The sequence below is a fragment of the Callorhinus ursinus genome, unplaced genomic scaffold (assembly GCF_003265705.2).
Source record: "Callorhinus ursinus isolate GAN/ISIS: 27379988/994484 unplaced genomic scaffold, GSC_fseal_2.0 scaffold18, whole genome shotgun sequence".
Classification (NCBI taxonomy): domain Eukaryota; kingdom Metazoa; phylum Chordata; class Mammalia; order Carnivora; family Otariidae; genus Callorhinus; species Callorhinus ursinus.
The window spans coordinates 5,019,746-5,034,961 of NW_027397080.1; the positions used below are offsets into that span (position 1 = coordinate 5,019,746).

Below are 15,216 nucleotides of genomic sequence, written 5' to 3' on the forward strand. Positions count from 1 at the left end.
AGAGAGAGAAAGGAAGAGAAAGTGAGACAGAAATAGTGAGTTAGTTTATATTGAAATAACCCAAAAAGATTTATTTGTATATTGGATGTATCAGTTGACATATTTGGTTTCTTCTTAAGAGATTATCCTATCCCCTTTCACACTCTACTGTCTAGATCATTTCTAAGTATTGGTTAATCCTACCTCACATCTATTTTGGACTTTTCAAAGAAAGCTTTTTAGACCTTATAATATATATTTTATAATACTTGTCATAGAGTCAGAAAAGTTGGTTGGGGACTTTGTCCCACTGCTTACTCTGCAACATTACATTGGGCACGTTACGTTCCCTCTCCCATGCCTCATTTCCTCGGGTGTCTAATGAGGCATTTCTTCTATTTAACCTTTAAGTCCTTTCCTAACAGTCTGTGATTCTGTAACTATCACAGCATAGGTTGTGGCAGGAGTAGCTGGATTCCCAAGGGAAAACTTGATATCACCACTCCCTTTTGAAACATATTTTTTATCTGTTGCCCATTATGTTTGCTGCAGGATTTCGGCTGAATGCCTCCTCTTGGCCCATGTTCCTTTTGAAGACACTAAATGGAGCAGAGATGGCTCCCATCAGGATTTTCCACAAGGTATGGTGTCCTTCAGATATCACCACTTGCTTAAGGTCAAATGCTTACATTCTTTCATTTACTAAGCCCCTGATGTCTACTTTGTATTTATGGCCTGAGGATGCCTTCTCAGAAACTAGTTCAGAGGGAGGATTTTTAGTATCTTAGGAAGCCGCAACTGTCTCTGGAGGAAATTTCACCATAAGTCAGGATTCCTGGGTTTTGGGTCCCAGCTCTGCCAATAATAAGCAGTGTCCTTTTGTCCTCATCTGTAAGTGGGATTCTGTCTCCCAGGGTTGTCAAGAAGTTAAAATGTATTTATCAGAAAAACACATAAAATATAACATAAATCTAAAGGAGCTGTTCTCATCCTAGATCTTTGAATTCCCTAAGGTCCATATGCTAAACAAAGAGAAAGGAAGGAGACTATTTTTTGAATGTCTACAGTATGTTTAGAGTTGATATACACCATCTCATTTAATATCCACAGATAACTTTCTGAAGCAAGAATTACAATTTCCATTTAATAGTTAAGGAAACAAATACTTTTGAATAAAGAACTTGCCCAAGATCACATGGCTCATAAGTAGTGGAAGAGGGATGTAAAACCTGTATCCATTCTTCCTTGTTTCTTAAGGCATGAAGCAGTCAGTCTGCTGTGAGCTGAATTCTTTAATGAGGTAAAGGAGACTGAATTAGAGTTGCCTGTGCTGCTAGTTAAGTCTAAACCCTAAGAGCACTATATGGTTCCCAGAATATAGTGTACTGGGCAACTTAAAAACCCTTTCACTACAGAATATATCAAAATGGTGGGCTGATGGGGGAGGAAGACCAACAAATACTCTTTTACATGCTTTGCCAAGCTACCAGAAAGTTAGAAAACTCTCCAGAGGCCAGAATGAAGAAGGAGAACCAGTGTTAAGTGTATATGGTGCACCTGTAAATGCCTTAAGGGGCATTGCCAGTCTTACTTTCTAAGGATCTTGTCTTTTAAAAGCCACGGTAGGATAGATGAGCACTTGGGCCCGTGCAGGGCAGGGAAACGGCCCTGAGACTGCCACGTAGACAACCCGATCAGGTCCCTCAACTGGTTACTCCTTCTTGGAAAGACTGTTAACACTGGTGAGGAAAGTTTCTGGGTTCTAGGGAGGGGTGAAAATGGAGCCACTTTCTCCAGTAAAGCGGTCTTCGCCCATGCAGGTCCATGGTTCAGATATAGTGCCTGTGTTGTCTGTGAACTTCAGAGCTATATGGAGATATTTCTGAGTGCCTGCAGAGGCAAACCCAGAGCCTCTCCAGATGGTTTGGTTGCTTTCAACCCAATGTCATAGACATCCCAAAAATGAAGCACCCCTGAAGATGAGTGTTCATTTCAGAATTTCAGAGCCCTCAAAAACTCTCAAAACACATCCAACATGATGGGACATCGGTAGACCCAATAAACAGTAAGGCTATAACCCAATGGCTTTCAGATAATAGAAACACCAGATAGAGATTATAAATTAAGTATTTAAAAATGATTAAAGAATGAAAAGAAGGACTTTAAAAATTGAGAGAAGTACAAAACCCTATTTCTGAAAATATTTGAAAAAAAACAAATTGAACATCTAGAAATGAAACTTAATGATTAAAAGAACAAATTAATGGGTAGGTATATAAGAAACTAGGACTTAAAGAATTAACTGAAAGACAGGTATAAGGACTTTCCCCAGAATGCAGTGCAGAGAGATAAAGAGATGGAAAATATTAAAGAGAAGAGACAGAATAATATTAGAAGGTCCAATATATGCTGAATATGAACTTCAGAAAGATTAATTAGAAAGAAGAGAGAATAAGGGTATTCAAGAAGATATTAGCAGAATTTTCCAGAGTTGTGTAATAAAGACAAATACATACCTTAAAACATCACGATATGACTGAAGTCCAAAGGAAGGATCTGAACAAGTAATCACCCAGAACACCTTCCAGAGGATTACAGGTAGGCTGGCAGCACATTTCCAGACAGAAGCACTACCAACCAAAGGATAATGGAACAGTATCTTCCAAGTACTGAGAAAAAATTGTTTTCTATCTACAATTTTATATCTAGCCATATTATTATTTCAGAATGAATGTAAAATCAAGACATTTCCAAACAAACTATACAAGTAGTACGAACATAGCTGCTGAAAGAACAACTGAAAATACATTTTCAGGAAGATCATTGAACCCAGAAAGTAAGAATAGAAGAAGTGGTGGTGAGGAAAGATTGCTTAACATGTGGGTAAAGCTAATCAAGCAGTGCCTGTAACCATGTAAACTAAGTGTAATAACAAGGTGGAACTAAATTATCAAACACTTACTAACTCAGGAGTAGGTAAAATGGTCTAAGGTCCTTGTGTAGCTTGGGACTGTACATAAAGATGAGTTTAGATTTATGTCAACTATCCAGTTACAAATCTTAAGGGAATGATCCACTGAAAGACTATATAAATAGAATGGTTAGCATCTGAATCAATGGAACAGTGGAAAGGGAAGAAAATTCAATTGATTGTAAAGGAGAAAAAGGAACCTGGAAAAAATCAAGTTACATAGAAAGTAGGCAGTATGATAACTGTAATAAATTTAAATATGTCAGTTATCACAAAAATGAGCTTAAACTCATCAGTTCAGACGTACAATTAGATTGTTTTTAAATCTATGTGCTGTTTACAAGAGACACTGCTAAAATATGACACTAAAATGTTGGAAGGAAAAGCAAAGATAACATTAGGCAAATCTTCATCAAAATAAAGCCAGTGCTAACCATACTGACATTAGGCAAGGAGACTTTGTTGCTGAAAGACATTCTAAAGAGACCACTATCTAATGATAAAAGAGTACATGCTCCTGAAAAACAGTGCCTCAAATATGAAAGCAAAATTTGACAGAATTTGGACAAATTGGAAAATCTACAATTGCTGCGGGATATTTCAGTACATGTCTCTCAGTAATTGATAAATCAAGCAGACAAGGAAATTGACATATGAATCAGCATAAGCTACCCAGTATTAAATCAGCTGATCAGTTTTAAATAATCAGTTGCATTTCTATTTAATAGCAACAAGTGGCTTGAAAATAAAATTTTAAAAGATAGCACTTAGGATAGCAATAAAATTGTAATATACCTAGAAAAATGTTAGTAAAAAGCATGAGATATTTATAGAGAAAATTTAAAAATTCATGTTAAAGAAGGAATCTACTTTAAAGAATGCTTAATAAATGGAAAATACTATCATGTTCATGGATGAGAAGGCTAAATATCATTTATATCATTTAGGATGAGAAGGCTAAATATCATTTATACAAAGGTTATTTCTTCCTAATTTAATCTATAAATTCCCTGGGATTCCAGTCAAAATCCAAATAAGCGTTTTCTGTGGACTTGAAAAGCTGATTGAAATGAATTGATTGAAATTGAAATGAAATCAGCTTTCATATGAAAGATCATATGAAATTCATGTGAAAGATCAAGGAGAAAGAACAGTCAAAACCATACTAAAAAATGACAAAGTAGGGGATTTTTTCTACCAGATATCCATTTAATAGGATGGTGTTATTGGTGCAGGTTCAGAGTGTAAGACCAGGGAAAGAACAGAGGGTACAACACTTTTTGGGAACTTTATCTTTGCAACTACATCACAAATCCACAGTGCTGGAGAGAGTGTGCAATGCTGCAACCACTTAGGAGGGCAATTTGACAATATTAATAAAACATAAGATGTATATACCTCTCCTATAACACAGAAATCCTACTCTTGCATATGTACCCTAAAGTAACCCTCCCACACGTGTGCAAAGGAACAGGTGCAAGAATGATCATTAAAACTCTTGAAACAGTGAACAATTAGAAATGACCTTAAATGTCCGTCAGAAGAGAATGAATACAATGAATCGTGGATCACCACATTAAAAACTAATGATGTATTATATGATGATTAACATAACATAATAAAATTAAGTTAAAAAATTTTAAAAAGAATGAATAGTGATATACACATATAATGGAATACTGTTAGCACTTGAAATGGACTGGAGCTGGATTTACCAACGATAAATTTCAAGAACACAATGTTAATGACCAAAAAGTTGTAGAATATGTACAGTATAATACCATTTATATAAAATTTTAAAGTATGCAAATGGATATGAATATATATAGTAAAATATGAAAACGTGTATGAGGAATGGGCACAAAAGGGATTCAACTTTATCTGTTACCTTTTATTTCTTAAAAAAAAAGTCTGAATCAAAAATGGTAAAATGTTAGGACTTAAGAAGTAATACTTTGGTACTCTTTGAAATTCATTTAAAACAAAGACTAAACCTTCGTTATAAATCTTATAGAGCAGCCGGTCATTTAGTCATCATCCAAATTTGGTAGCGGTCTTTTGGCACACAGAAGCCTTTGTCTTTGCATCTAGGTCTGCATATTTCTGTTTCTCGTCTAGGAACCACCATCGCCTTCCCACAACTTCTTCAAAATGGGAATGAAGCTAGAAGCTGTGGACAGGAAGAACCCTCATTTCATTTGCCCAGCCACTATTGGGGAGGTGCGGGGCTCAGAGGTGCTTGTCACCTTTGACGGGTGGCGAGGGGCCTTTGACTACTGGTGCCGCTTCGACTCCCGGGACATCTTCCCTGTGGGCTGGTGCTCCTTGACCGGAGACAACCTGCAGCCGCCTGGCACAAAAGGTAAAGGTTCATCTGTGAGCTCTTGAAATCAGGACCCAAGTTGGGAAGGGGGATTGCCTGGATCTCCCACGGGCAGTGTCTCTTCGATAAACCTCACTAGTAGGCAACTGAGGTAAAAACCAAGGTCTACCTGAGAGTAATCAGAAACAATAAGAATTAAATGTCGAAGGAAGCCAGATGTGGAGTTTGGGATAAAGTAAAAGTTCCTCGCTCAAAATATCCTGGTTTATTCTCAGGCACCTAGCCTCTCCTCTCTGTCACTTTGGTTCCTGACCTCGTTCAGAGTTTGAGTAGTATCATCTTGGGGTGCACCTCTGTGTCAGGACTCAGGGGCTTTGTATATGAGCTGGAGTAGCACCATGTCATCAGAACACTTGAGAAGCACTGTAGCACAACGGGAAAAGCATGAACTCGGCAGCAAGACAGACGTAGGTTTGAGTCCCAGCTCTGCCTTTTTTTACCAGCCGCGTGGCTTTGAGCAGTTAGTTCACTTCTCTAAACCCCAAATTCCTCATCCATAAGCGAACACCTGCTTCATAAAGTTATTGTGAGGAATAAGTGACATGACGTGTAAAACGCTTACATAAAATCTGGCAAATAACCATTGCTAAACAAATGTTTTTACTATATTGCTGCTGTTATTATAGTTATTATATGCTATATTATATTTATTACAATTACTATATAATGTATATTATGTTATGCCACATTATTATTATTATGCTATCATTATAAAAATAACCACTCCCAGTGGAAGAGTATCTATAAAATACCGGAAGAGTACCACAGAGTAGTTGAACAGTACATTATATTTCTAATGATGATGATGTTGGACATCATCCAGATAGAGTTTGAGATAGCTGCATCTCATCCCTGATGTCTAAAAGTACTAGTTAATCTGAGGAAATAGAAAGCCACCCTTTGTATTGTCTGCCAGTCTCTTTTCTAAACCTCTGTCAATTTCACTCATTCAGGGTGCCCAATATTTATTGAGCATTAATTGTGAGCCAACAGCAGTTACAAAGATGAAAAACATTTTGGCCCTCCTGGAACTTTTGTTCTAGTGGGATGAGATGGTTGATAAGCACTGAAATCAAGAAATAAACAAAGTGATTTCAGATCATCAGTTTCTCCTCAGGAATCAAGTATGATGAGGCAGTGGCAGTGGAGGAGTGATCGTGAAGGGAGCTTTTGTTTAATAGCTTTATTGAAGTGTAATTGAAGTGAAACAAATGGCACATATTTAAAGTATGCCATTTGAAAAGTTTCAACATATATGTATATCCATGAAGCCATAACCATAGTCAGGATAATGAGCATATCCATCATGCCCAAAAGTTTCCTTGTTCCTCTTGGTAGAGGGGGGAGATTCTTTAGATACAGTTCTTTTCAGGAAGATTTGTCTGAAAGGGTGACATTTGAATTGAATGACAAGAAAGAGAATTCCAAGCAGGGAGGGGACACACATATCGTGGTGCTGGGACATGAATGAATGAATGTGTTTCAGGGGCAGAGAGAAGCCTGCTCCTACTGGAATGCACTGTGTGAGGAGGAAAGTGGCAAAACCCAGTAGGACCCCGAAAGCCAGAGTGAGAAGTTGGATGTTATTCTAAACATAGTGGGGAATCGTTAGAGGGCACTCTGTAGGGGAGTGACAAGATCTGGTTTACTTTTAAAAAGTCACTTGCACTTGTATCCAGAATTCAAGTGAACAATGAAAAAGACAACCCAGTTAAAAAATGGGCAAAGAATTTGAATAGACATTTCTCCAGGGAAGATATATAAAAGGCCAGTAAGCACTGGAAAAGCTACTCTACATCATTAGCCATTAGGGAAATGCAAATCAAAGCCACAAGGAGATACCACTTCACACCCGTGGGTATGATATCATCAAAAGGCAGTTAACAAGTGTTGGCGAGAATGTGGAGGAATTGGAGCTCTCAGACATTGCTAGTGAGATGGTGAAATGGTGCAGCCACTTTGGAAACAGTTTGGAAGTTACTCAAAATGTTAAACATGGAGTTACCTGTAACCTAGCAATACCACTCATGGGTATACACCTAAGAGAATAGAAAACCTTTCTGCAGAAAACCATATCATGAATGTTCATGGCAGCATTATTCATAGTAGCCAAAAAGTCCAAGTAGCCCAAGTGTCCACCATGTGACCAACAGACAAATAAAATGTAGTATCTCCATATGAAATACTGTTTGGCGTTAAGAAGGAATGAAGTCCCAAAATAATGCTATACCACAGATATACCTTGAAAAACCTTATTCTAAGAGAAAAAAAAGCCAATTACAAAAGACCACACACGGCATGACTGCATTTGTATGGGATGTCCAGAAGAGGCAGAAACACAGAGACAAAAGTAAATTAGTGGTTGCCGGTGACTTAGGGGAGAGGGGAAATGGGAAGTGACTTTGATGAGTGCAGGGATGGTAAATATGCTCTAAAATTAGATAGGGATGGTGTTTGCCATTCTGTATATCTACTAAAAACACTGAATTGTACGCTTAAAGAGGGTGAATCTTACGGTATGTGAAGTATCTATCAATAAAACTGTTATTTAAAAAATCACTTGGGCTGCTTATGGAGAATGGGTGGCACCATGGAAACTGGACAAGGAAGAGCTGAGGGTTGCTGGGATTAAGTGGGCGGCACTGAGGTGGAGAGCCCTTGAGATGGGGGCAGGGCGGCAGGGAGACACACTTCTTGCCTCAGCAAAGTGCTCCGTCTCTCTGTGCTGCAAGAAACAAGTGCCTGAGGTTGCTGGGAGAACTCCATGGCTGTCCTTCTGCAAGCCTGTGAGGCAGTATCTCTGGGGAAGCAGCAGGAAGAGATGTGCCTCGCGCCTCGGAGATGGTGGTGGAGTCATTGTTGTTTCCTTGAGGCAAACAGGTTAACCCTCAGTGCTCCAGGCTGTGTTCAGTGAGTAGGTTGATTTTCTCACTTTCTCACCTAGAGAATTGTGTTGTTTTGTTTGGTAAATCTCTTCCAAGCCGTTCGGCCCTTCTTGAGAGCCAGAAGAGCTGGGAGTCTTCCTGGGCGGGCATTCCTTTCTGACTGCGCACCCTGCTGATGAGAAATATGCCTCACTCTGTGGTTGACGCTTCCAGAGGTGTTTGCTGACTGTTTTTCATCCTCTTCTGCGTGTCTGTGGATAGCTCCAGTTGGTAACAGAAGGTGACCAGAAGGACCAGGCTCAGAGAGACCTTCTCCAGTTGGCATTTCCAGAGTGGGTCATTCGGTCATCATTCCAGCAGCCAGGGCTCCTCTGATGACCCCCTTGCCCCCCCCCCCATACCCTCAGTAGATTCTGTAGTGTAGCCTTCAGTAACAGCAGAACTTGAGCCACCTCAGTGTCCTGGCTAGGGAGCAAGTGATCCAATGTGGAAAAAATGCGGTTACTCAATTCATTTCTCAAAACAAGATGTTCTGTCTGTGTAAGCCTGTTCTCTTTCTAATCATACTGTCTCCTCCTCCCTTCCTACCTTCTGGTCAGTAGTGGGCAAATGTTAAAAAACTCAGACTAACATGAAATAGTTTCTTGCTCGCAATGAGTAGGAAAAAAATACCAATTTTATTTAATGTTCTTTTACATGCGTTATTTCATTTTATATTCCTGGTAACTTTGAACCAGGTATAATTATTCTCAGATACATTTTATTCATGAGAAAAGTGAAGTCCAGAGGATTAAGTGACTTAGTTCTCTTGATATCTGAGTCTAGAGGGAGAAGTCATGCAGCTCTTCCAGTAGGGCCAGCTGTCAGGACCATTTCGAGCCATATTGCCTTCACACATCTCCCCCGTACTCTCTCCATTCTCCTTCAGGCTTTCTTCAAAGCTTCATTTGAGACCCTGGACTTTGGCTTCTAGATCCTGATAGGAAATAGGAAAGAAGCCGTACTGTATATGATGAGAGCTTTGAAATGGGGTCTCGTCCCAACTGGGCCACAAACTTGTGTTACACCTTTGAGCAAGTGATTCCTAATGTGAGAGGGTGAACTAGGTGACCCTTGAGGGCCCTCCCACGCTGTGATCCTGTCCATTTCTGCTCTTGGGGATGGGTAACAAGTGACTCCTGTGACTGTCTCCGGCTTGATTCCAGGTCCAGCTCACCTACCACCTTGCTCTGCCCCCCACCCACCTAGGGTGCCTCTCTCTGACTCCTGCATGCCGCCTGTTTCTCCTTAGCTGAGAAGTAGTATCCTTTTTAGAGCTCCTGAACTCCTGGGGCCCAGCCAGCTCTCATAAGCAACAAATACCAAGCTTGCAACTAATCCAGGGTACTTGGTTATAAAAGGCAGAAGCTTTTTTTTTTTTTTGTAATTTTTTGTAAACTCCTCACTTTTTTGTGTGTGTGACTTAACATAAAACTGAAACAGAAGCAAGCTTTACTTTTTAAATTTTAAAAAACAGGGGCGCCTGGGGGGCTCAGCTGGTTAAGCATCTGCCTTCGGCTCAGGTCATGTTCCCAGGGTCCTGGGAGGGAGCCCCAGATCGGGCTCCTTGCTCAGCGGGGAGCCTGTTTCTCCCTCTCCCACTGCTGCTCCCCCTGCTTGTGATCTCTCTTGCTATCTCTCTCTCCCTGTCAAATAAGTAAATAAAATCTTTAAAAAAAATTTTTAAAAACAAAGAGTTCAGTCCACTTGGCATGACTGTAATGCTTAATTAGGCTTTTCATCATCATAACCACCCACCTAACTCCCCCTCCCACTGATTTCAAGCTGGGCGAGCCCATTTTAGATTATAGCTTAGCTTCCTATGCAGTTTTACAATAGGAAGAGAACGTGAGATACAAGCTATTTCATCTTTACATTTTTATTATAAATTAATGTATTGCTATCTGGATTACACTTCAGTCTCTTGTGACTTCACAAAGTGTAAACTGGGTCTGGCTGTTCTCTATATTGCTGATACAAATACGGGAATCCAGGAGAGGTGCTGCCCTTGAGCACACACCTGTTGGGGTGAAAGCTCAGCCAGGCCTCCTCCGACCTTTCATTCCACCCTTTCTACCTGTGACATCGTATAAAGAGAACATTTCAAAAGCTGACTCAGTGCTGTGGTTGAGGTACAGGGATTAATCTGGTCTAGAGAGTAAGAATTTGATGCTTAAAAACAAAAATTTCAGAATGTCTCTTCCAATTGTTTCTGTGAAGCATTTAAAAAGTATTTCCCATACTTTATGGATGGTCTCTTCATCTTGTAAAACTGCATAGGAAACTATACTGTAGTCACTTTGGAACTCTGGGTCAGAACAATGGTTGGTTAAATTGTAATCCTACACTATGCAGGGAAAAACTGGGGTAGAGGCAAGAATAACAACCCAGGCTACACTGTAGGTCACAGCATGTAGGTCAGCTGATAGGCTGATTTTTTTCAGCCAGCCAGCCATTCGTTCAAGTTCTATCAAGTCACAGCTGAGTTCTAGTCACTGGCGTAATTGATGGAGCTTCTCCCTTTAGAGTTTACATTTTGGGGAGCATATAGACAAATAGAGAATTTTAGCTTTGAAGTAATAAAATACAGAAGGGACCATAATCTAGTTTGGAGGATGGAAGGTGGAGGTCAGAAGAGGCTTCCAAAGGAAGTGACATCTAAGCTGAAACTGGAAGAATGGGGAGATAGAGGAAAATTCTAGCTAGCAGTGGAAACAGAGAAGTGAAGGCCTAAGATTTAAAAAAAAAAAAAAAATGGGTTGAGGACCTAAAAAAATGTTTAAACAACTAGATTGCAGAGTGTGAAGAGCGGAATAGAAAGAGGAAAGGCTGGGCAAGTAACACAGGAAGTACACAGCTCCCCTTTTAGACTGTTCTAAAGATCGGGGTCTTTGTCCTAAAAGCAATGAGAGCCATTGAATGGACTTTCATTAGTAGAGTCACAGGTCAGATTTGTGTTCTCGAAGAGCCGTTCTGGTAGCAATGAGAGGACAGGTGGCTTCCAGAAGCTGGAGGCAGAGATGTCCGTTAACAAGCTGTTACAATATTCCAGTGAAAGAATTGAGGCAGTGACATTGTGGTGAAAAGGACAAAAAGGGGGCATATTCTTGAATAAAAAGCCAAAATATGAGTTCTTACAGTTCAACTCCTGTTACAACTATTTTATTTATATAACAAAGAGTTACCCCTACAACACATAAAATACTGCTAGTTTTTCAGTCTAAGCATTAATGAGAGAGCTAAAATTCCTTTTTTTGTTTTGTCTAGGAAGTTAGGATTCATTGCTGCCTGGAGTCCTTGTTATATGGAACTAATTTATTAATTTCATCTTTATATCCCCCCCCAGCACTTGGCTCAATAATAATTTGTTGAGTGAAATAGATCATGCTATGTATTCTGATTCCATTTCTATTCAACATCTAAAGCCATTATTCACTTAATTACAAAAGTGAGAGTACTACTCTCATTTTAAAAGTAGATTAAAATCTATTTAATGTTCTGTTTTTTTAAATTTGGGAAATCTTATGACCAAAAGTAAGAGTGGCAAGGGGCACCTGGGTGGCTCAGTCAGTTAAGTGACCAGCTCTTGAGTTCAGCTTAGGTCATGATCTTGGGGTCATGGGATGGAGCCCCATGTCAGGCTCTGTCTGCGCTGGGCATGGAGTCTTCTTAAATTCTCTCCCTCTCTCCCTCCCCTGCCTCACTCGCTCACTCTCTCTTAAAAAAAAAAAAAAAAAAAGGTAAGAGTGACAAAGGGCACTCATCTCCAGAAACATTTGTATGGATGGCTCTACACCTGCCCTTCCACCCAACTTCTTTTGCTACTAAGCCACAGCAAACAGGAGAATGTCCTCTCTCTAGGAAACTCCTGGCAATTGATATGTCCTGCTAGTCAGGTGTGTTCACTAACCATGTCAGAAAAGGTGCAGGCACGCGGATTAATAAACAAAACAAATTCTTTGGTACCTTTAATGAGGACAGCCTCTGGGCTCTTTGGCTGTTTTCCTTTTTACCCTCTCAGTTATTCTGGTTCCAGGCCTTGCCTTTCTTTAATATACCATTTCCTCCTCACACACCCTTGCATGCATGCACACACAATCTCTGTCGTTCCAGCTTTGGCCTTGTACTCGACTCATACCCAGCTCTGGCCTTTATTCATCCATGTGTCCAGCAGTTACAGAGCAGCCTTTCAGTAATGCTAGGCTCAGTGGAGGCTAGAGAGAAGTGCCTACTTCCCAGGTTGATCGAGTAATTGAAATGAGAGACTGGGCGTGCACGTGCCTGGCACCGAATAGCACATGGCAGATGCCCACCATGTGCTAGTTCTGTCTGCATTGAGATGCCTGGATGTCCCAAGAAAAGGGAGCTATGCATAGAAGCATTTAAATGCGCTATTTTGGTCAGAAAAAATACACATACTTAGGAGATGAGGTTTGTGCAGTGAACTAGTACTCCTGTAACTGGCTTTCTTGTGATTATATGCTTATGGTACACAAATAGAAATAGGAAAAGGGGGAAATGACATGAGTGACACTAGATTAGGAAGCAGGGATCTGGGTTCTCCCTCTGATTCTAATTATATCTGCCTAAGGGGCAGAAAAGTCCTGCCTCGTGCCCCTCCTCCAGCTTCCTGGAGCTGCTCCTTGGCTCTGCCCACTTCCCTGGCCTTCACCAGCCACAGGTGCCTGAGAAAGGTAGCAAGTTTTTGGCACATGTGATGAAACAACTGGTATCTCTCAGACTCCTGGAAATAGTTAGATGTGACTTAAGCACCTCATAGATTTGACCGCACCTGCTGTTGTCTTCAGAATTCTTAGACCCGTGTAGTTTTCTTTGGCAAGCTTTTATTACAGCACCCACTGTATGCCAATGTCACCTTGCAGGATCCCCTATTTTAAATAAGTGTATGTGGTTTTTAGGAAAGCCATACTGGATACCAGTCATATAAACCCTTTATAATTACATTCTCTTCCTTAATTAAAGAGATGATTTTTTTTGAGGACATATCACAGTTCTAATCTCAATAATGACTTACTAAGTAGGAAAGACATAAGCATTCAAGTATATCAGGAAGATGGGGAAAACTTGGCAAACTCTTAGAGCAAAGAGAAAACGAGATTTTGAGGGTGCAACGGCAGGAAGGCCAGGGGTTTGACAATAAGCTCTCGGGACTCATTGTCTCACGCTAAGGACAGCTGGAACGTGCTCCTGCGACGGCTGGTGTGACTGAGGACTGTGTGCTTCATCACAGTGTACTCCGCACTGCCTCTCGGAGGGCCCTGGGTTTCACCAGACCCGTTTGCAGATCATCTTCTGAAAACACATAGCCGTCCACTTGGCAGAAACTGCTCCCGAATCCTCTTACCTACTGCCCTACACGGCGAAGGTCCGTCACTCCTTTGAATGTCAGTAGTAGAAGGTTCTTAAATTTGGCTTGTGGTCCCATCATGCATGATTCTGTTATCCTCACTCTCTATAGATTTATCAGCCCAAAATGTCTCCAGGAAAACATGAAAAGTCTTTATAGTTGCAGAGGTCTTCTCTCCATGCTGTAGGAATTAGAGTCAGGAGGGAGAGAAGGAGCTAGATCTGGAGAACTGAAAGTGTTAACTGAGCTAGATCAGAGCAAGAGACAACCCATGCTTTATTAAGTGAACTTGAATTTAGAGGAGTGGAGTTTCAGCCTTGGCATCAACCCAGCTGGCAGCACACAACTGAACCCAGCCAAGTTGAGCAGAGCTAATAAAGAACACATCCTCTAAGTAACTGTGCCAAGGCCAGTGATACACTGCCATGAATGAAAACAAGATCCTAGTCCAGGAAACTGATAAACCAAATGGGTTTCCCCCTGTTCCTTTTTTCTTTTCCATTGTTCATGTTCTAGTCATGTAGACACACACATACCCCCCGCCCAGACACACACACATACAAGCTGGACTGACTTACATTTTACAAATCAGTTTCCAATTCCATATAGTGCATTGTTGCTGGAGAGAGGAGAGATCTGATCATTCTTTTGGGCAGCTAAGACTCCTAACTAAGGATCATTGGAGAAATCTAGAAATCAGCAATACCCTGATGCCCTTCTTTATTATAAGTAGGCATGTTTAGTTCATTATCCTCCATCCTTTATTTGGGGATACACTCTTGTGTTGTTTATTGGTTTCAGGGTAAAATACTGGAAAGAGCATGAACTTTAAAAACCAAAAGATCTAGGTTCAAATCCTAGCTTTAGTTGTGTGTGCTCTGGCAACTTCTATGAGTTCAGTATCTGCATCTTTAAGATATCCACGTATAATGGTTGTTTCAGGAAAAGGCACTTGTGGGACTGTTTGAGTTGCAAGCTCAAGTATCCACTTTTTCATGGAACATCATCGTTAATTAAAAGAACAACTGATTTGGGTATTTGGCAGACTCTTTCTTCAAAATTAAGTGAGCTGGTCACTTCAAGGAAGACAACCTATAAGCATTTGCTGTAAATGAGAAGTTTAAACTTTCAAGTGAAAATCAGATTTGGGGGAAACTTCTACCCACCAACATGAGCTTATCTTCCTAATATGTGAAGGCTTCAGAGTCACTCTTTGCCATGTTCTCTTCCATCTAGAAGTTGCTTTAGTTAAGATTCAGTTATCTGCCTTAATATTAAATATGAGGTGTCAGGGAAGTAAAAAGGCATAGAAGTCTAGGATCTCAGGGTTAGAGGGAGTTCAGAAGTCACCAAATTCAACTTCCACCTGATTCAGGACACTCCTTGAGTGCGTCCCCTATAACTACATGGCTAACCCTTACTTCAGTTCTTCCAGAGACAGGGAGATTGTAACCTCCCAGAGCTGAACCTTTCCCGTTTGTGATAGCTCTCATGACTACAAACATTCTTTTTAAATTTTGAACTAAAATCTGCTTTCCCAAACAAAATGGCTCTCATTTTGTTTCTTATTTCACCTGAAGCCTTTTTCAGA

At 40.4% G+C, this 15,216-nt stretch overlaps 1 protein-coding gene across 5 annotated transcripts in view; it reads left to right on the top strand.

Moving 5' to 3' along the window:
- Positions 1-15,216, top strand: part of SCMH1 (Scm polycomb group protein homolog 1) — a 118,658-nt gene that overhangs the window by 35,057 nt on the left and 68,385 nt on the right. For all 5 annotated transcript variants that reach the window (XM_073902803.1, XM_025856567.2, XM_073902805.1 and 2 more), the window contains 2 exons: positions 532-620; positions 5,069-5,312. In XM_073902803.1, coding sequence (XP_073758904.1) covers positions 532-620; positions 5,069-5,312 — 333 coding nt within the window. The remainder of the gene's footprint in view (positions 1-531; positions 621-5,068; positions 5,313-15,216) is intronic.